At 44.5% G+C, this 20,056-nt stretch overlaps 1 protein-coding gene across 1 annotated transcript in view; it reads right to left on the bottom strand.

Moving 5' to 3' along the window:
• Nucleotides 1-1,587: 1,587 nt before the first annotated feature.
• Nucleotides 1,588-20,056, bottom strand: part of SLC7A10 (solute carrier family 7 member 10) — a gene marked incomplete at its 3' end in the record, with an annotated part of 47,046 nt that continues 28,577 nt past the window's right edge. Inside the window, exons 2-11 of the mRNA XM_082289820.1 lie at nt 18,355-18,559; nt 12,019-12,170; nt 11,169-11,294; nt 10,063-10,216; nt 8,289-8,412; nt 8,090-8,193; nt 6,965-7,061; nt 3,178-3,327; nt 2,716-2,893; nt 1,588-1,712 (exon numbers count right to left, since the gene is read on the bottom strand). Coding sequence (XP_082145946.1) covers nt 1,588-1,712; nt 2,716-2,893; nt 3,178-3,327; nt 6,965-7,061; nt 8,090-8,193; nt 8,289-8,412; nt 10,063-10,216; nt 11,169-11,294; nt 12,019-12,170; nt 18,355-18,559 — 1,415 coding nt within the window. The remainder of the gene's footprint in view (nt 1,713-2,715; nt 2,894-3,177; nt 3,328-6,964; nt 7,062-8,089; nt 8,194-8,288; nt 8,413-10,062; nt 10,217-11,168; nt 11,295-12,018; nt 12,171-18,354; nt 18,560-20,056) is intronic.

Consider the following 20,056-nt stretch of genomic DNA (forward strand, 5'->3'; position numbering starts at 1 on the left):
ATTTTTTTTTTGTTAAAGCAAGCTGAATATTTATGATTTCCATTAGCAAACTGTATATTCATACTATTATTTCAAATGTGGTATCTTTCTTTACATGTGTGCATATATACACATAAAACCACACTTTTTTTTCTAGCTAAATATATATTTTGATCTCTTATAGTTAACAGCTTTATACAAAGAGAAGAATGTAAGCTGTGTTCCTTTTTAGTGTCTACCATCTGAAATTTTGGAGAGAGATGAATAGAATTTTAATATATAGATATTACTATTATTATTATTATTATTTAAAAACAAAAGTATTTCTGAATAATTAACTAAGAGATAATGAATCTGTAATTTTTGTGCCAGGACTATAGAAAGATACTTTTAAATTACACTCAGATGGCTGTTACCAAGGCTACTGAATGTGATAGTTTTTGTTTTCAAAAACTGTGAAAGAGTAGTAGCTAAGAGCTGTTCTCACATTTTGCATTTTCAGAAGATTCCCTGTTGTAAAAGTGGCCATATTGCTACAGCAGCAAATCTCCATATATTAATTAAGTGCACAAATGAGATTTTTTTCCTAGTGCATGGCACAAATAAAATATGCAAAACACTTTCTAAGGAGCATCTGATGTGCGAGTAATTTAGGCTCGTTACTTGGTTGAGCACAGCTGAAATGGGGAATTGGTCTCTGAAGCAACGTGGCACCACCTGACACCTCAAAAGACAGGAGGAACATCAGGCTCCTTTCCCATGTTTCCTTTGAGTTCCCACTGCTGATCCCACTGCAGACCTCTCCATGTCTCCATCCTCCCCAGCTGGCACCTGGATCCTGCTGAGCTTCACGCAGGAGTTCCTGGGTGCTGCAGTGAGCCCTGTCCCATCTGGGATGCAGGAGCCCCCCTCCACCTTTACAACAATGCTTCAAAACTGAGATACTTGAGATTTTAGATCACTACTTCTGTATCTTTTTTCTGTGTCACAAAATGATGCTGGAACTGTCCAGATGATTGTTGGTGCTGTAGCTTTTACTCTGCGGTCCGTGCTCAGTGCAGTCACCCTGCCCCAGCTGCGCTGGTCTTTGGAGCTGGGATGGAGATGCTGTGCTCCTCCAGCTCTGTGAAGGGGTGATCCCTTGGATTGTAACTTTGATGCCTCATGTTATGTGGGCATTCACCACACCCAGGGGCAGCAAGAAGTCTCCTTGCTTTCTCTTGATTTCTGTACTTCGATTTTGTGTTGGGAACTGCCCTAGTTTTGAAATGCCTAAATTTGTATGTCTCTGGTGGACCCTCGTGGTGACTAAAATCAATATTCCAGAGCTGTGTCTGTGCTGCTTTCCCCTGCTGAGCAAGAATGCTGACAGAAAAAAACCCCAACCAGCACCTTATTTTACACTTTATTTCTTTTCTTTTTTTTCTTCTTTTTTTTTTTTTTTTTTTTTCCTTAGGGAATAACTAAAAGCTACAGAGGCCATAAAGGGTGTAGCTCATTTTATGGGCCTCACTATTGGAGCTCTAAAACCATTTTTTTTTCCAGAAAAACTTTTTTCAAAAATCAGCATGTAAACAAGAAGCCACTTCAGCCTCAAAGGCCACGCTGTTATTTCCTCACTGCTGTCCCGCTCACCGGCTGCCAAGAGTGGGCCGAGGAGGCCTCCTCCTCGGCACTTCCACACTGAGGGTACACCACAAAACACAGCTTCTGCCCCCAGCACGTCATGGACTCTGCAAGGAGCAAATGGCCAGTGGTTAATGGGTGGTTAATGGGGATGCTTGAGCTCTTCTAAACAAATATGTGATGCTGGAGCAGTGCCACATGGGAAGGAGGCTGCACAGCCCTGCTGCCCCACTGACTGCCCCTTCCAACCCTTCTCAGCTCCAGCTCAGTGATCAAAGAGTGTTTGTGAAGCAGGGGCAGATTAAGATTGAACAGCTTTAGGAATACCTTTCCGCAGCCCCTCACAGAGCTGCCAGTGCTGCCCATGGCAGGCTGTCAGGATTGGGATGGGATGGGATGGGATGGGATGGGATGGGATGGGATGGGATGGGATGGGATGGGATGGGATGGGATGGGATGACTGCCAGCCCTCCTGGCACTGTGTCAGCCCAGCTGCAGTGACCACTGGCCTTGGGGAGCTGCTGGCAGCAGAGCCCACTGCAGCTGATGAAAACCCTCCAGTCAGAGCAGAGGGCTGCAGTGTGCTTGTTTGAAAGTCCTCACCTTGGAGCAAAGTGATTAAAAATCAAACACAACCAAAACATAAAAGACTTATTTGCAGTTTTAATTTTATATGAGGGATAATGTAAGGCTTTGTAAGAAACTTTTGAGTATGAGATAGTTCATCATGTCACACAGGGCTTGTGTGACATGACGTGCTGGTGGAACAGAGGGAGAAGGCAGGGCAAGGGTGAGAAACTCCTCGGTCCCTGTGTGATTGCTCATTTGGTCTCCATGTGCATCAAGTGACACCCTGGTGTATTTGCCACAGGACAGGCTGCTGTGAGCAAGCTGAGTGGATGGGCACAGAGGCATGAGAGGAGGCAAACGTACCCAGCAGTGAGCAAAACATTTGCCCAGAGGAAAGCACTGCCTGGCAACTTCATGCCCAGGCGCTGCCAGTGGCTGAGAGTGGTGGCTGGTCTCATACAGGCAGTTTCCTGGCTGTTTTGGTGCCAGTGTGTCAGAGTTTAAGCAGGGAGGGCAGCAAGGCACATAGTGCTGGCTTACCTATCAGCCTATTTACACACTTTGGTTTATTTCTCCAGTAGACTCCAAGGAAAAACACTGGCACTCCGGTTAAAATGATAATTAGTCCAACCCCACAGACGATCGGCTCAGAGTATAAGCTGAAGATCAGCAGAAATGCCCAAAACGCCAGATAAGTGATGGGGATGAGGAGGTTCACCTACCAGGAGAAAGCAGAGCAGAGCACGGCTGTGCAGAGCAAGAGCAGTGGCTGACTGGTTGTGGTGGGCTGCAGGCAGTGCAGGCTTCAGGCCCCCCATAAGTTGTGTCCCCCTTCCCTCTACTGCTGTTGTCCTCTCTGCCCATCCCAACAAGTTCACAAGAGATCTGCCTGTGTATCCCTCTTTTGCACTAATGGCACTTTGGGACATGGTTTGGGAGGTGTTCCCATCCCACCCTTTGCATCACTATTGCAACCAAGAAATTTAGCTTTAACAGTGTCACCTTGATAGGTCTGAAGATTTTGGGTTTCTTCCAGCGTAAAACAATCAGGCCTATAATTGTCACTCCATAGCAGAGGTAGTTAATAAATGACACGTAGTTGATTAGCGTGTATGTGTCTCCAACAAGCATGATGATAAGTGTGGCCAAACACTGCAAAGAGAGGAGCATAGCCTTCTTGAGCCATTACTAGAAAAGATAGCTTAAAAACAACAAAACCAAGCAAAATTCCCATTAAAGCATTAAAAACCCTTTTGTTTATGGCACCTGCTGGGCATGTGCTGCCTCCTGTGGCTCTGTGCCTTATCCCCAAGCTGTGCCACCAGGGCTGGGGCTAAATGGGTATTTTGGGTGATTTGGGGCATGCTGAAGTCAGAGACTAGAGGGTCTGTTTATAAATACCCTGGGGTGCTGGCATAGGTATCTCTGCTGCCCATGGCTAGGCAGGCAGGGCTGGGAAGGCTGGCAAAGTTCCCACTCCACCTATTTCTGTTAAGTGTTTTAAAAGCTATTGAATGTTATGGTGAGGACTCCAGGTGAAAGGATTTCTTAGACATAACATGTTGTGTTTCAGGCACTATGTTGTTGCAGGTGCTCTGTATATTATAAAGAAATAGAGGTTTGTCCTTTCTGCTGCTGGCTCATGCCACAGCTGATCAGCATCATCAATCTTTTGAGCATTACTAATGTTTGGAAACTGGCAGATGGATGGTGGAAATTCCCAAGCTTTTGCTTGCTTTTTTGAACTCTACATCTGCCTAATACTGATACCGAATTGATTTTCACCTTTTTTGCTTTTATATATTCTCTATATTCTTTACACATACATTTGTAGCGCTGCAGCCTATTACAGTATTTGTAGCTAGCTTTTTACCTACTCTATTAGACAGAAAGACAAAATAAATTCCCAGTGGCTCCAAGGTGGGGTCCAAGGTTAGATTATCTGGAAGCCAAGGTTGAAACTAGCTCTCCAAGACACATTTTAATTAAAAAGTTTAGTTCCTATCTAAGTGGGGAGGGGGGCGGGGGGGGGGAGGTGGGAGATTCAGAAAGGGTTGAACTGAGGGGGAATTACCTCATTGTTTATGTCTCTAATTGGGGATTCTTGTCAATTATGCTAACTTGCTAAACATATAAAAATTGTATGCATTTTATATTATGTGTGCATCTTCAGCACTTTCCACCTAGCCAGTTGTGCACCTAAGGATCCTTATAAAGGTAACCCTTTTTATCACCTAAGTGTGTCTATCTTGTGATTTTACAACCAGCAAAAAGCCATCAATACTGTAGAGCCAGGAGAGCTGACTTGGGGGGCAGGGTGCTGCTCCTCAAGCCCCCCACCCTGCTCTTTGGTACCACAGGGGCTCAGCACTCACCTGCACCAAATAGCAGTCCAGTGAACACTCTGTTGGGGCCCAGAGCCGGAGGGAAACTAAATATCCAAATTCCTCCAGAGAGTGCTCAAGATTTTGGTCTGTGTTTATCTGGGCTCCCTTTTTGCTTTTTGTCCCTTTTTTCTTAATCAGCCATTTCGATAGTAAATTCCTTCCAGGAGGGAAGGTTTCTGCACCTCCAGCACTGGGAATTAAGCACCACCACAACCGAATGCCCCATTGGTTCCTCTGTTCCCCTATTCAAAGCCTTGCAGGCTTGGCAGGGGGATTTCAACACCTTGAACAGTTTCACCACAAAATGGGTTTAAAATTGGACACGATCTCATATCGCTGATATATAACATGGTTGCTGCTCTCCCCTGAAGTGTGCACTGTGTCATATGTGTGTACACCTCTCTACTGCCACTGGTGGGCTTTGCAGTGATGTCGCTCAGAGTGGCAAGATTCCATGTGTAGGTGACACTGATGTGTCAGATCTGCTCACAGTGCAGGTGTCATCCCCAGTGGCTCATGGCTGAAGAGGGGGTGCTGCCCTCCCGATGGCCTGGTCATAGCCACATGGCTGGCAGGAGGGCCAGCTACTCCCCACCGTCTTGCAAAAAAACCCAAGTCTGTTTATTTTACATTTAGCTTGGCCCCTTGATTTTTGGAAGTAAAATAGTAAATCAGTAAAAATAAAGGTCTCACTGGTAGTGTTGAATTAGCTGTTCTCCATGAACAAACAAACCTCTCCATGCAGAGATCTAGGTGTGATTCAATGGAAGAGAAAAGGAATCTGATGTATCAATTAGGTTTGCCTAAAGTGTAGCCCTGTTTGCTGTTGTAGCTGCCTACACTATACTATTATTATCTTTCTTAAGAGATAAATATTTCCGAGCTGCATTTGATGTGCACTGAGCTGGATTAAAACACCTTCAAATGATGAATTGATATGCCATGCTTGTTCTGTGACTTGCACTGTGATTCAAGGGGGATGGTGTGGCATGGATCAGTCAGCTCGACAGGCAGCTTGCTCTTGTTGGTGCTGTTCCACAGAGAAACAGCCCCTCTGAGACTCAGTGTGTTGTTTCAGCTGATGTGTTTTTAAGGACCAAGGAGTTCTGCCTCATGGGCCCCAGCGGAACACAGGATTCCATGATGGGTGCCCAGGACAGTTTACCCCAAACCTTCAGTGGGCAGTAGGCAAGATGTTTGTGATGGGGCACTAAGCCCCAGGAATGCTGTAAAACCTAAGCAAGATGCATATTTTGTCATAAAAGGGGAATGAGGAGGAGGCTTATTCAGTGAAGTTTGTATGGGTATATTGTGCCAGGGTTGCTGTTAGAGCTGGGAGACATGTAAACATGCATCTTTCTAATGCATCTGGGGTCAACCCCTCGTGGTTTTGATATCAATGGCAAATCTGCAGTTGGCAGCCATTGATACAGCCAAGATTTCAAGCAAATGCCCTTTGGGGAATTCCTTTGCTTGGGCCCTGCAGCCTTGTACAGCAGCAGTGCGAATCATTTTCTTCTTAATCATCTTCTATGCTGCTGTAAAACCCATCACACATTCTAGTTTCACTGTTGATAAAAGCATATGAAGCTCTTTGTTTCAAATAATAACTTCCCTAAGTCATTACTACTGTGGAAATTTACACTGTCTAAAAAGTGAGGGGAATCTTTTTCCCATGGGAGCACATCAGCAACTGGACCAGCCCCTGACACTCCTAACAGCTGGCCCGTTGGTGTCTGATCTTTGCAGGTGACCTGTTGTCTGCCTGATGTACCATTCAGCAGACACATTACTCAGGGCCACTGTAATCATTGTCCCTACTTAATTTTTTGGCCTGTGAAAGAAATACCTGTGGCCCTCAGAGAACTGCCTGATCATCCCTCACAAGATGTCTTGGTTGTTGAAAGTAATTATAGGAGCATTTTGTCCTTTCCCTGGGACCCACCATAACTCTGGCTTTGGTGGCAGGACCTAAAGCAGCCTTGCCTGAGTGGGATTAGCAGTGACCATGGAGATTTCCAAATGCTTGTGGGAAGCAGGCAAAATTGGTCTAAGGAGCTCGTCTTTTCTTAAATGAAGTATCTCTGTTTCAAAAGCCAGTCCCTACCTCTTGCTGCAGGACAAGAGTTAATGAGCTTACACTGCAACGCAGGTTATGAGGGAAACCCTTCAGGTGTCAGGGGATTGGGAGAAGGAGGAATTATTTCTGAGGCTGAAGGCTGCGTCTCTCTGGGGCAGTAGGAGCTGCTCAGCTGGCACCTACCAGCTGCAATTAAGGTTGACCCACTGCTCCTCTTCTGGGGTAAAACCACCACTCAAGTGTTTTCCCAGCTCTTTTCTCTGTGATTTAGTGTTTCTAAAAGCAGGTTACATGGTGACAGAGGAGGGATAGTAGCACTTACGCAGACAAGAAGGGCAGGAATGGGTGTGCAGTGCTTGACGTGGATCATGGCAAGCAAACTTGGCAAATGGCCTTCTCGAGCACCAGAGAAACATAACCTGGAAATAAGAAGAGTAATGATGAATCCACTGGGTATGCAACAGCCTCTCCAGTCCCTAGTCATATAACACCTCTTATCTCAACCACCTGCTTTGGTCTTCTCATGGAAGGGAGCTGTGGCTGCCACTGCAGAGACAACTAGAGACTGTGAACCCTGGGGAAAGGTATTTAAACTAAACTCTTCAGTATACAAGGCCTTCAACAGCTAAAGTCACCTGGGAAAAACCTGCTCTGAGATGCCGAAATACCTCTGAGGACTCTCTGCTGGCCAGCGTTGTCTCTTTACCCAGTGAGGGATGAATACTCTGCAGGTTGTGTGGGTATTTACAGTTTCAAAAGGTTTTGGATAAGGTTTAACATGCCTTAGCATTTCACTTTTAAGTGTATACCCTGTTACATATGCTCTTCCATTTGTTGCATATCATACCCATGAAAGTGCTGTGATAAATAACTTTCCCAAGGTACTTGAGCAGTTTCCTCAAAAAAACTTTATAGCTTTCAAATTAAATTCAGACAGGTCAATTATTATAAACAGGCTTTATTGATTGCAATCTTACAGACTTTACAGATTCTGGCCCAACTATCAGCAGTTTCCATGCAACGTATCTTGCTTGAAAGGTGATTTTCCAGCATGGGCATGAAAATGCCTGTGACTGAGTACAGCACCAGGCCCCAAAACTCCTCTTTGAGCAAAGCACAGTTTAGCTGGGAGCTACTGGAACTTTATTGATAAAAAATTACTTTGGTTTCATGCTAAAGCTGTGTTTGGATCTTACTGCGAGTTATTCCACATCTGCAAACACTTTCAATAACTCATGAGGATTAATTTGCAAGAAATTTCATGATTTAATATTACTTTTGCTAATTTGAAACAGAATAATTCATAACTGATTGTATCCAACACACCCAACAACAACCTCATGCTCTACAACATCCAAAATGTCTAGCTAGCATTTCTTTAGCAAATGCAATTAAAACAGCCCCTCCCCAAATTAGATAATGTTCATAAAATTGTACTCCATCTAACCTTGATGAGGTAAAAAGGTATCCATTTATTCCTCCAAATGTAGATAGAGCCACTGAGACTGGCATAACCCAGGAAAAATAGCCCAGTAACTTTTCACCAAATGTCTAAAGCAACAGAAGGCAGAGAAACTGAAATACACTGCAAAGCACAGTACTGAAATCAAAGTGTATTTTAGACATGCAGGGAATGGTTTACTTACTACCGCCACAGCGTTGGAGGACAAGAGCTCTTGGGGTGACATGGCAGTGAAATATGCAATGTTGGTGAACGTATACACAAATGTCACCAATGGGATGGATATGAATATGGCACGAGGTAGGTTCCTAATAAAAGAATTAGGAGGGTAGACAAGAAATTAAAATCATGCACAGTGAGGTCACAACAGCTGTGTACGGCCCGGGGATGGTCACCCAGCTGGGTGGGTTCATTGGCTGTTCCTTTGGAGAGAAGCAGTGCTTCCATCAGCTCTCTGACTCACTGCACATTGGAGAAGGCTAAAAGTGCTATGAAATGCTGTGTCTGCAGGGAGTTTCCTGGTACAAAGGTACCACGAGCTCCGTTTGGGCACTTTATTGGGATTGGGACAGACTGTTACTGAAAAATGAAACATCCGTTTCCCAAAAGCCCTATGTAGAGGCACCGTGGTGGGATAAAATGTCTTGCTTTGCTTTACCTTCGCCTGCTCTGAAAAGAAAGGGGATCCTGTTGTTCAGCTGCTGCCTTGGGCCATTGTGTACCATAAACCTGGTCTGGTCATACAATACCGTGGCAACTTACAGTAGTACAGATGTACTTGAATCCAGAGACCTTCTTAGAGGTGGATATCTGAACTGTTCTGTATCTAACATAATGCATTTTTCTCTGTGTGTCAGATTTGGAAAAAAGATTTTAGAAAGCACGTTTAACCTTGTGAATTTGAACAGATTTAGGAAAAGTAGGAAGTGGTTTTGGTTATCCAATTCTTTTTATACTTTAATTTCTCCTCTAAGGCTGCAACAATATGTAAAAATAAAAAAGCACCATTCACTCCATTCTCTCTTTATTTCTCAACTAAGGCCATATTTACCTTATTTAAATAATAAATTTTTTATTATTATCGTTGAAATTGTGGTCATCCATTAAAATATTGTTGTTTATTAAGGAAACACATTACCACACTTTCTTTATTCCTGACGAGATTTCTGGACATGCACTTTGCCACTCACTGGTGTGCAGAGATGCTCATAAGGCTTTAGCTTTAAGTCATTCCCATCCAAGCTGTAATAGCTTAAATTTCTTCTTGCTTAATTGCTGTGTGCATTGGGTGCCCAGAAATAACTCATGCTCCAAGAGCTGCTCTTGACATTTGTCATTCCACTTTATTAACTCAGAAATGTTGAAACATTTGAACTTTGCTGAACTAAAATTCCCTTTCCCTCCAGCCTTCTCAGGCTGCTTGTAATAAATCATTTCCAAGCCCCTTTGTGTACCCTGGATCTGCAGTGACCCAATGTAAGTTGCCTTGGCAGGCTGGTGCCCACAGCTGTGCTGGGGCAGAGAGTGCCACTTTCACTGCAAAACTAATCTTCTCCTTCAGGTGTTTGTGGGAGACCTTTGGGTGAAAAAGCAAAGCAACTTCCAGGATAATTCATCTTTTTATGACAACGAAGATTCTCCCTGTAGATACTTGTGTGGTATCTCATTTATGGTCAATCTTCTGCTATGGAAAATTGACTATGATTGAATAGTAACATAAAGATACTGCCTTGTCTGTAGGCTGCTTTGATTCAGTTAATACCTTGTGCAATATTTTTTTAATTTCAGTGTTTCTGTAACTTGCCTGCTGTCTGTTCTAAAGAAAAATCTTTCTCCTTTAGAAAGACCAGTCCCACAGACATGGAATGACATTGCAGCATCTAATGAAATGAGTAGTACTATCAGACAGCTCCACTGTCTCAGCCTCTTCAAGAAGTGTCATGGAAATGGATACTTGCCTGCGGGGATCAACCAGCTCTTCTGTTACATAGTTCAAGAAGTTCCAGCCACTGAATGCAAAGGACCCTTGAAGAAAAGCTAATGCTAAATGCCCCACAGATGGAGTCATCCAAAAATTGAATGCGTTGCTTGGTGTCAACTCTTTGTAGTTTCCTGCATAGAGAGCGCAAGCAAGATGTTAAGCCACGCCTACCTTCCTCACACACTTTAAAATAGGTAAGCTTTCACTTTTTAGTCTTTATTGGAACTGAGACTTCATGCTCTTCATGTCACCATGGGCTGACATAGCAATTGCAGTGCTTTCTGCAGGACCGTGTCCTGGTGGGGCAGCTCGTGCTGTACAGGCACCCTTCACCACCATCTGTGCCACAGCAACTCATGAGACCCTTTGTCAACCTGCACTGTCTGAGGGTGGATCCTTGGCAGTATAAATTCCTATCTGTTCTTAATGCAATTTTCTTTTAAAGTTTGGTGTTGTTTAGTAGAAATCCTTGAAAATAAAATGCCTATGGGACTGAAAGATTTGTCAAGACTATAGGACTATTACCACTGAGAAAACGTTTTCTGCTCCCTGTAAATGTGATATTTCTTCGTCCTTTATAAGACTCATCATATACATGATAAAAATATCAGTCTTTTGTGCTTTCTGCTTTCCAATAATTGGTGAATCAATGAGACATTTTTTGCCTGTGTTTAATCTTGTAAGTCACTTTTTGTAGGAAATTGGACTAGTGCCTGAAATGAAGCAAATATCTTCCTGCCCTAGGCAAAGTATTGCTTATTCGTTTTACACCCAGAGCATTTCAAATTCAAGGAATGCACAATAGATTAAAAATTTTAAGTAACTATTCCGAAACACTGTGAGCTGCTCTCCTTTATTCTATCAAATCCTACAAGGTAAACTTGAAAGAGACTTTTTTAAGGGGATACAGCTGATTTCTCCCTTGTGTTATACTTTCCACAGCTGTGTCAGTATGCAACTCCACAGCTCAGCAAAACCCAGCACACCTTCAGGTCAGTTTGTAAGGAGGAAACAGTGCAGTAAGTGGGAAAAATAAGTCTGTCAACAGTACCATACCAGTATTAGAGCTGTCTCACAGAGTACCTTTAAAGATCTGTATGAAGCCCACAATAATGATAAGGGTCAGGGCTAAGAGTTTTCCTGCTGTAAATATATCCTGAATGCGCGTTGCCCATCGCACACTGGAGCTGTTCACCCAGGTCAGGAGGACTGGAGAGCAAAAGACTGAATTCAGTGAAATGAAATTATGTTTATTTAAGAAAATACAGTCAAAGTATTGAAAAACACACACATGTTCCTGCAGGGAGCTCTAGCGCGGCCAGGAACGAGGGTGAAGAGGACAATCGCCTTTCCCAAGGATGCTCCCAGCTGCAGGGGCATCCCTGGCAGCCATCAGCCTTCACCCCTTGGCTGCTGCCTTGAGGCTCTCCCCAGCTCCAATAACTGTGCCTGAGTAGTGCTCAGCGTGCAGGGATCATTGCCTCCTCACAGAAACAGTGAATGTCTTCAGTCCTGGAGCTTGGGTTGGCTTTCGCTGGCTCCAGAAGTAATTAATGCAGAGCCGGCTGCACGCTGCCTTCTGCACACTCAAGTTTGTAAATGTGAAAGAAGACTGGGAAGGGGAAAGGCTCAAATGGTGGTGGGTCACAGGTGCCTATGCCTCTGTGTCCCCTCCCACATGCTCACCTGCCTCTACTTTCCCTGGACCCACAGGGATTCAGGTGCCTTTCTGCCTCACTCCAGGCCACTAGATTTGCTGCAGGCAAGTGGAAAGGGACAGAATATCCCACACTGGTCACAGTGCCTCTCCTGGGGCCTCCCCACCAGCCTTTGGAGTTGTGGCCCTGACTCCAGCCTGGCTGGAGTGGCCCCTCAAGTAGTCCCTTGTAAAACCAGGGCAAGATTTGTGTGTGTGCAAGAAGCAAATACTCACGTAAACACACCATGGAGAGGATCCTAGAGGCATTATAGGGGGGAATACAGTTAGGGAAGACGGGTTGCAGGACATAGTTTGAGAAGGTCAGTGCAATGACAGCCAGACTAGTTGGGTACATGATAAGCACTGCGCTCCACAGCAGCAGAAACCTGGAAAGACAAGGAAAAGCACAAGAAAGCAGTGCTGGTGCTATGCTCGAGGAGATAACTCACGCTCAGCTGTGCATGACGCATCAGAGCTGAGCAACTTCGTCCTGGTCACACATAACAGTCACTTACTTGTGACTCTCCTTATCCCTTTTCCCATGTTCTTAGCACAATCTAGATTTTAAATGAAACAAGCATGGTTTAGGAATGTGTGGAAGAGCAAGGATTATGAGCAGCAGGCATGTTTTGATTTAACTGTGTGTCCAGATGAAAGGATCTCTGTTGCTGCTGGACTGACACATTACCACAGCAGACAGGAACTGTGGTACCGTGGACAGGACTGACACGTACCACAGAGGAGCAGTCCCTCCGCTGAAGGCACCTCTAAAGGCTTTTGGCAGGGCTACAGGCAGTGGCTGCACTCTTAGGGCTGCTACCAGTTCCCTGCTGGTCAGCAGGGGGGTTTCTTGTCACTGCTGGTGTTGGCTCTCTGACCCGGGCCAGGGCAGGTAAGTGCTGCAGTATTTTGTGATGGATCACACAGCTGGGGTCCACTGGGCTGGCTGGTTGCCTCCAGCTGTGGCTTAAGGTGATTGCACCCAACAAGGTATCTGTGCAAATAGGAAGTGTGAGATATTTTGGTTTCTCATTCTGTGCAAAGGAAAAAAAAGTTAAAAAGCAGCAGTTGATCTGGTTAGTCTTTAAAAATATTTGAAGTATTATTATTTCTATAGTGAGAAGTAGTCATTGCAAGAATGTGAAATTTTTCTTGCCATGTGTATGCACACACAGATACACACACAGTCATTTGTTCACATACATGCACAAATGTAATGCGCAGGGATGCCCGACACAAATGAGGATTGGAAAAGATATTTCCAAATAAGACAGTATAATTTCTATATTACGTGGGTTGCTCTTTAAGGGGCTGCACCCACCCACTGTGTTCCCTGCTTGCAGGCCTGTAGATCTGGCACAGCTGAGGGAGCCCCTCTCTGTGCCATTAACCTGGAGGGAGTACTGCTTGCTGGGTGCTCCTCAGCTGAGGTGGTAAATGTCTCTCAGTCTCATCCTTCACTTCGCCTTCTTATTTCTGAGAAGTATGGGGCAATTATTAGCTATCAGAGTTAATCTGGCAAACCAAACTGATGCAAGAACTGGGTGCCTTCCTAACTGGCACTGTAGATTTTTACAATAAACTCAGCAGGTTTTTTTTCTTTCTCTTTATTTTGTTGTGTGACTCCGCCCCCTCCGCCCCCCCAACTTCTCATGTTTTTCATTGTGGTTCAGAGCAGTTTTCTCCAGCGATTGCTTTGTGATATTTGGTGGTGTTGATGATGCACCCAGCTTGGGACAGCTCTGCAGATCCTGCTTGCTGAGTTAACTCAGCTGGTCCACATTGAAGAATAAATAGGACCTAAAGACTGCAATAACAATTTGCTGAATATGATTAGGATACTGATGGTTCTGACTGAGGTCAAGTTGGTTTGTATGGCTGCCAACTGGCAGGGCCTTTGCAGAGGCTACAGGTTTTTCCCTGTTATGTTTACCTTCACCCATACAAATTATGTAGGCCAAGAACTGTGTAAAACATTCAGTGGGGAGAATGACTCTGAAAACATTATTTCAGGCAAAATTGGCCCTTGTTTCTGTGTTGTAATATGGAGTGTGGTATAGCTGGTATTGGGTAGAATATGGTTTAATGGGAATGGATTACTTATGACAGTCATGGAATTGAAATGCAGGACTGATAGTGCAAATTAAAGCAAGTGCATAATTTTAGCACTGTCAAATGTGAAGCTCAAAAGAGAGATGGCAGTAAAACAAGAAGGAAGATTGCCTAAGGTGTAAGGCCACTTTTATCTCATTTCTACAGGTAAGTTTTAATCAAAACCCACTTCTGAGAAAAAGATCTTCACACTGGTCACTCAGATCACATTCACATCCCCAAACAACCAGCTGTGGGGGCCAGGGTGCATCGCTGGCATGCACCTTGTTCTCATAGTGCCAGCGGCTGCCAGGGCAGGATGAGGACCTGAAGGCCCAGCTGGCTGGGAATGGCTGTTCCTGAGTAAAATGGCTTGTGGAGAGGGGGTGTTTGCTCGAGGCAGGGAGACCACAGCAAGGCATACCTGGAATTACTTTGTTCCTCAGATGGAAAGTGGTGGAATTTTTGTCCTGAGGGCTGAGCTATGGCACTGAGAATGTTGGGAGGTGGAACTCCACCCTACAGCCTTGCAAAGTTTCTCTGTAACTGTGATTACAAGAATACCAGAAGTTAAATCTTCTTTTGTTGCTGTCTGAGAAGTGATGAGATCTTTATAACAGGCTTGAGACAGCTGAATGTAAAGAAAAAGGAAGATGTTTTGTTGGTTTTGGGGTTTTGGTTGTTTGGTTGGGTTTTTTTTTCTGAACATCAGAGTTTGCATGGGAAATTTGAGCTCCTACACGTGCTGGTGGTGAAAGGGCTGGTAAAATAACCTCCCTACCTGTATTCCTGCCTGTATTCTAGCTACTGGCTGGATGGCCTCCCCTGTGTTTGGTTGTTGAGTCTGATCCAAAGTTCATTGAAGTTAATGGCACACACTCCCATCAGTGTGTACACGAATGAGACAATGTCTAATTAGAGCCCATCCCCCCATTTTAGAAACAGGCTGGAGTATGTGGTGCCATGTGCTACTCTTGGGAAGGTATGGTATTTGTGTGAAGTGCCAGTCATCCCTGGACTAAAACTGAATTTTTTTGCAGATATCTCTGCATACAAATTTCCTCACCTTTGGAAAGAAATAAACAACATGGTTTGATCTGGGACTTAAAGAGTCTAGTGGACTTGGTGAAATCAGTTCTCAAACATCTATTTGGGATGTGCATGTACTCCCACAAGGATCTCACATAGATATTAAATGTTATGGATTCAAAGCAGCCTGTGAAAATATAAAATTCCATTGTACCCTACTTGTGCATCATTAGCAAAAGGAAACAGTTTGAAGCAGCTGCTATAGTACAACTCACCTTAGTACAGCTCAGGAAAAACTGAACTGGTTGAAGTAAGTTGGAGCCAGTTTGAATACTAATAATGCTATCCTACATTGCTGAAACACTTACTGCCTTTGGAAGATTCAGATTTTTGCAATAACAAAAAAGAAACATGGAAGTATATTTGAAGCATATTATACTTGCAGTTTAGAGTGACACTTATCAAAGCTTTGGCCGAAAACTCTCTGCTGACTGATTTTAATAAGGACATATGTCCAGTCACTGGTCTCTGCTGGTGAAGCAGCTGTGTTAGCTGCAGCATTATTGCTGAGCATTCAGAAGAAGTTGTACTGATCAGAAATGCACTGGAGGGTTTTCCATGAAGCTGAATTTATTCATTATCTTCTGCAAGAATACATATTAAGCCTTTTATTTACTATTTGGGGTAATGTTATTTTTCTGACCCGTACAGATTTGCAAGCCCATATGCATGTAAGAAGAGCTGTGCTCAGATGGCTCCTATAGCACAGGCTGTGACACATTCCCTGCAGTTTGTGTGCTTGCACACAGATGCTATTTAAGACCAAAATGATTTCTAAATAGAGATGAAATCAGGAGTCTTTCTCTGGTACCAGACCAGAGCCTAGTAATACTGGAACCCTTCCTCACCTCGTCCTTCTCCCCTGGCCAGAGGAACTGGGGAGTGTCTCTGCTCAGGGTTGTCTCCAACCAAGGTTTGCCATCACCACCACTGTTCAGCAGTGTTTCATGCTGTCCTTGACCTGGACTCAGAGCAGGGCTGCTGGTCTGCAGCCATAGCTCCTGCCAGCTCAGGAGATGGCCCTGCCCTGCCTCCGTTATTCCATTCACCTACTTGAATCACACCAGCAATGTGGCTTTTTAAATTAAAAGTTATGCAACCAGCGATCGATACTGCTAGACACAGAAGCTGGGGCATGTAGTACTCCAATGACTGTTATAATCAAATAGTATTTCTTTGTGCCTTATATCCATGGAGTAAAACATAATAAATGGGAGGATTTTGGGAGACAGGGACAAGACTACAGAAGTGGAGCTGTTGTGGTCTGGGTAGGTACAGCATGTGCTCTTATAACAAACATCTTTGTGTGAATAGACCATCCAATTGGTCATTGGGAAAATCAGATGCACTTGAAAGGCAGATGCACTAAAGCTTTGTGTGCTGAGTTTGATGTACTTTGCTGTAGAAGGATTAAATCAAAAGAGAGAAGCAGTGGTTTTTATCTCAGGGAGGCACAGTGCAGACCCCTTTAAGCTCGGACCCTGTGTGCAACTGCCAGTGGTGAACGGGCACTTCCCAAGTGGGGAGCTGAAGGTGCTTTTAAGAGTTCCCCAAAGCTGCAGGCTTTAGGTGGTGGCTCAGCAAAGTGCAGCAGGGCATAATCCAGTTTGGCTTTACTGGAAAATATGACTGAATCCCCCCTTTTTACACCAAAATCTACCTGAAGGCTTTTGCCTAATGCAACACTTTGTCATCCTAGTGGGACTACTTCTTTTCTTGAGAGAAGAGCTAAAGTCTCTACACAGCAAGAACGGGAGCACTGCTTCCCTTCAGGGGACAGGTTGTGCTTTTTTGATACTGCTTGTGCATTAGAAACCTGGACACCAAGTAAGTGCTGCCCAAGCAGAACTTCCCACCTTGGAAGGTGAGACTGTCCCCAGGTACATGCTGGGCAGTGATCAATCAACTGGTGTGTGGTTTGTTACAGCAGTAGCATAGCTTGGTGTTTGCAGGAACCAGGCAAGTTCTCTGAATGTGGAATAGTGAGCTGAGGAACAATTTAAAGCTGGGTTTAGTTGTACTTGATTTCTAAGTAGTTTCATTTTCTGCCCTAGAAAGCACAATTCTTTTGGTTTTGTGGAACTCTGATGTTTCTGGCCTCCTTCAAAGTGATGTTCCAGGGATGGGACTTGTGACTGTTTGTGGGGCTCTATACTCTCATTTCCCTGGTCCCTGCTTGCAGACACTGTTCCTGTGAGTAGGCAATGGGGAAGCTGCTGCCTGCCTGCTGCAGTGCCCTGGGGAAGCAGGAACTTTGCTGTGCAGCTCCTGCCCTCATGAAAGAAAAAACCTCAGTGGAGTTGAGATTTGGTTAACCAAGCCAATGTTGTTGTTATCTCAATCTGTTCTGTGGTGTCAGTGTAATTTTCTGTGCAAAACAGGACAGCAGTCAGAGAAGAGATTCCATCAGCTGAAGAAACACAGACTTTGTGAACCAGCATAAGGCAATGGCTTAAGTCTAAAAAGCATCAGAAATGTACCTTGTGACCAAGGATGTCTGTAATGCTGTGCCCAGTGCCTGTGTGGCACTGAGCTGAGGCAGGCATGAGAGGACAGCCTGTGGGATAGGGTGACAGACTGCCTGTGTTATGCCTGTTCTGATTTGTCCTTGCTCAGCAGCCAGCTCAACTGTTATGAGCTAATTTTCCATCTCACATGAGAAGGAATACTCTGGTTTGGTGGTTTTTTTATTTTCCTTACTCTTTCTCTAGTTTTCTCTACTGATGCTAATTTCTTAACTAAACCACCAGTACATGGTACGGCCTCTCTACTTCCAATAAGAGAGCTGGTCAGAACATTCTGCTGCTTCTCTAGTAGCCTGTAGGATGACAGCTTAATTTCTTGCGTTGAATACATGAAAAAGTGTACACTCAAATAAAAAAGATAACCTCCTCTCACTTGTCCCTTCCTCCCTTAGCCACACTACCCCATTAGTAATCTTTTCAAAGAGAAATCACTTCCTGAGTTAGCATTCCTCCCCCCTCTGTATTTACAGCACTTGGTTATTCTGTACAGCTGCAGTAAGTGAAGCAGCTTTGCTTTATTTCTGGTAAGTAGCTCCAGCCTGGCCTCCCTGATGGGTAAAGCTCTTCAACACAAGGCACTGATCATTCATGACTGGCACACAGGAATTATCACCCGGACACAGCATCACTCTTTTCTGTCATGGACTTGACTGAGTCAGTGAGGGAAGTGAAAGCATCTGTCACCTTTCCTTGCAAAGCAGCACCAAGAGGTCTGTGTAGGGGCAATTTGGTATTTCTAACAGAGAACAGAAAGATTGATTTTGCTAAAGTATTTTTATTGATAAATGTTGTCAGATGGCTTTCCCACACCAAATACATAATATAAATGTGTTTTCAAATTAGTTTATAGAGATAGGGTACTTACCCGGCTAACCCACCAAAAATCTCTGTGACATAGGAATAATCCCCTCCTGACTTGGGGATGGTGACTCCCAGTTCAGCGTAACACAGCGAGCCAAGGGCAGCCACACCGCCGCCAAGCACCCAAATAATGAGAGCAAGTCCCACTGAGCCGGCGTGCTCCAAAACTCCTTTCGGTGAAATAAAGATCCCAGAACCAATTATATTACCTGGAAAGAAAAATAGGTTAGCAGTGAGGTAAAAGAAAGTAAATATTTTTCTTCTATTTATTCAAAAAAAGGCAAACAAGCCCAAAGCCCCCACTCAACCAAAAAAGACAGCTGTGCCACCCCCTTTTCAGATTTTCCATGACTGCACTTTTTCTGATTACAGCCTGGCAAAAGTGTTGCCATTTATCAGCAATCAAGGACGGTAAGTGTGTGCTCAGCTCTGCTGGTAAGTCTCAGCTGAGGATCCGTGAGTTTTCTGGCACGAACTCGCTCAGCTTGCACAACTGTCTGCTCTCACCTGCCATGCATAAGTGTATTATTGAAAGGAGTTAGAAGTGACTTTGTAATGAAAATTTTTTATCCACTCCTAAGAGGAATTTGAACAAGTTAAGGCCCATTTCCAGGGAGGTCAGGAGGTCAAGAAACAAGAGAGTAGCACTGTCTATAATGATGAGCCCAAAAGGTGTGCTTGTCCACCAAGGATGGATTTAAGATTATGCTTGAAAAGCCAATCTCAAAGTCTGAAATACTAGAAATCCATTAACATTTTGTACTTGCAATACCTGTGCTACTTAGTCATCAGCCATACATTTTAAAGTTGTAATGTGCTATGACTAAAATATTAGACAATATAAGACAATTGAGATGATGTGAGTTGAGGCAGTGCTTGGTATAGAAGAGGAGTGCTGGATACCACAGGTGCTCTTTTTTCATGTGGGGCCAGGGTGTGTTACATGATGGGTGAGCAACTAGCTCACAGGTTGGGCACAAAGAGTTGTAGTGAATGGGGTGACATCAGGATTGTGACCTGTCACTAGTGGGGTTCCACAGGGCTCCATCCTCAGCCCTGTGCTCTTCAGTATCTTCATTAACAACTTGGACCCAGGTCAAAATGAACACTAAGGAGCTTTGCTGGTGACACTAAATTAGGAGCAGTTGTTGACTCCTTTGAGGGCAGAGAGGCCCTGCAGAGAGACCCAGACAAATGAGAGAGATGGAGAATCCCCAACCATGTGAAGTTTGAACACAGGCAAGTGCTGGATTCTGCACCTGGGAGGGGGCACCTCTGGCTGTGTGGATGGACTGGGAATGAGAGGCTGGAGAGCAGCTGTGGGAAGGGACCTGGGGGTCCTGGTCCATGGCCAGTTGGATCTGAGTCAGCAGTGCCCTGGCAGCCAGGAGGGACATCCCTGTCCTGGGGGCATCAGGCCCAGCACTGCCAGCCAGGCCAGGAAGGGGATTGTCCTGCTCCACTCTGGGCTGGGGTGGCCTCACCTCGAGTGCTGGGGGCAGTTTTGGGCACCACAATACAAAAAAGACATTATGCTATTAGAAAGCATCCAAAGGAGACCACGAGGATGGGGAAGGGTCTGGAGGAAAAGCCTTATGAGTCTTTGGTACTGCTGTGTTCTAAGGGTTGTACTCGCACATACGGAGAAAGGCCTTAAGTTAAAAAAGCCCCTTAAAAATGATCTGCTACCTGCCAGCATACATAGC

This window comes from Coloeus monedula (assembly GCF_965178545.1).
Source record: "Coloeus monedula genome assembly, chromosome: 13".
Classification (NCBI taxonomy): Eukaryota; Metazoa; Chordata; class Aves; order Passeriformes; family Corvidae; genus Coloeus; species Coloeus monedula.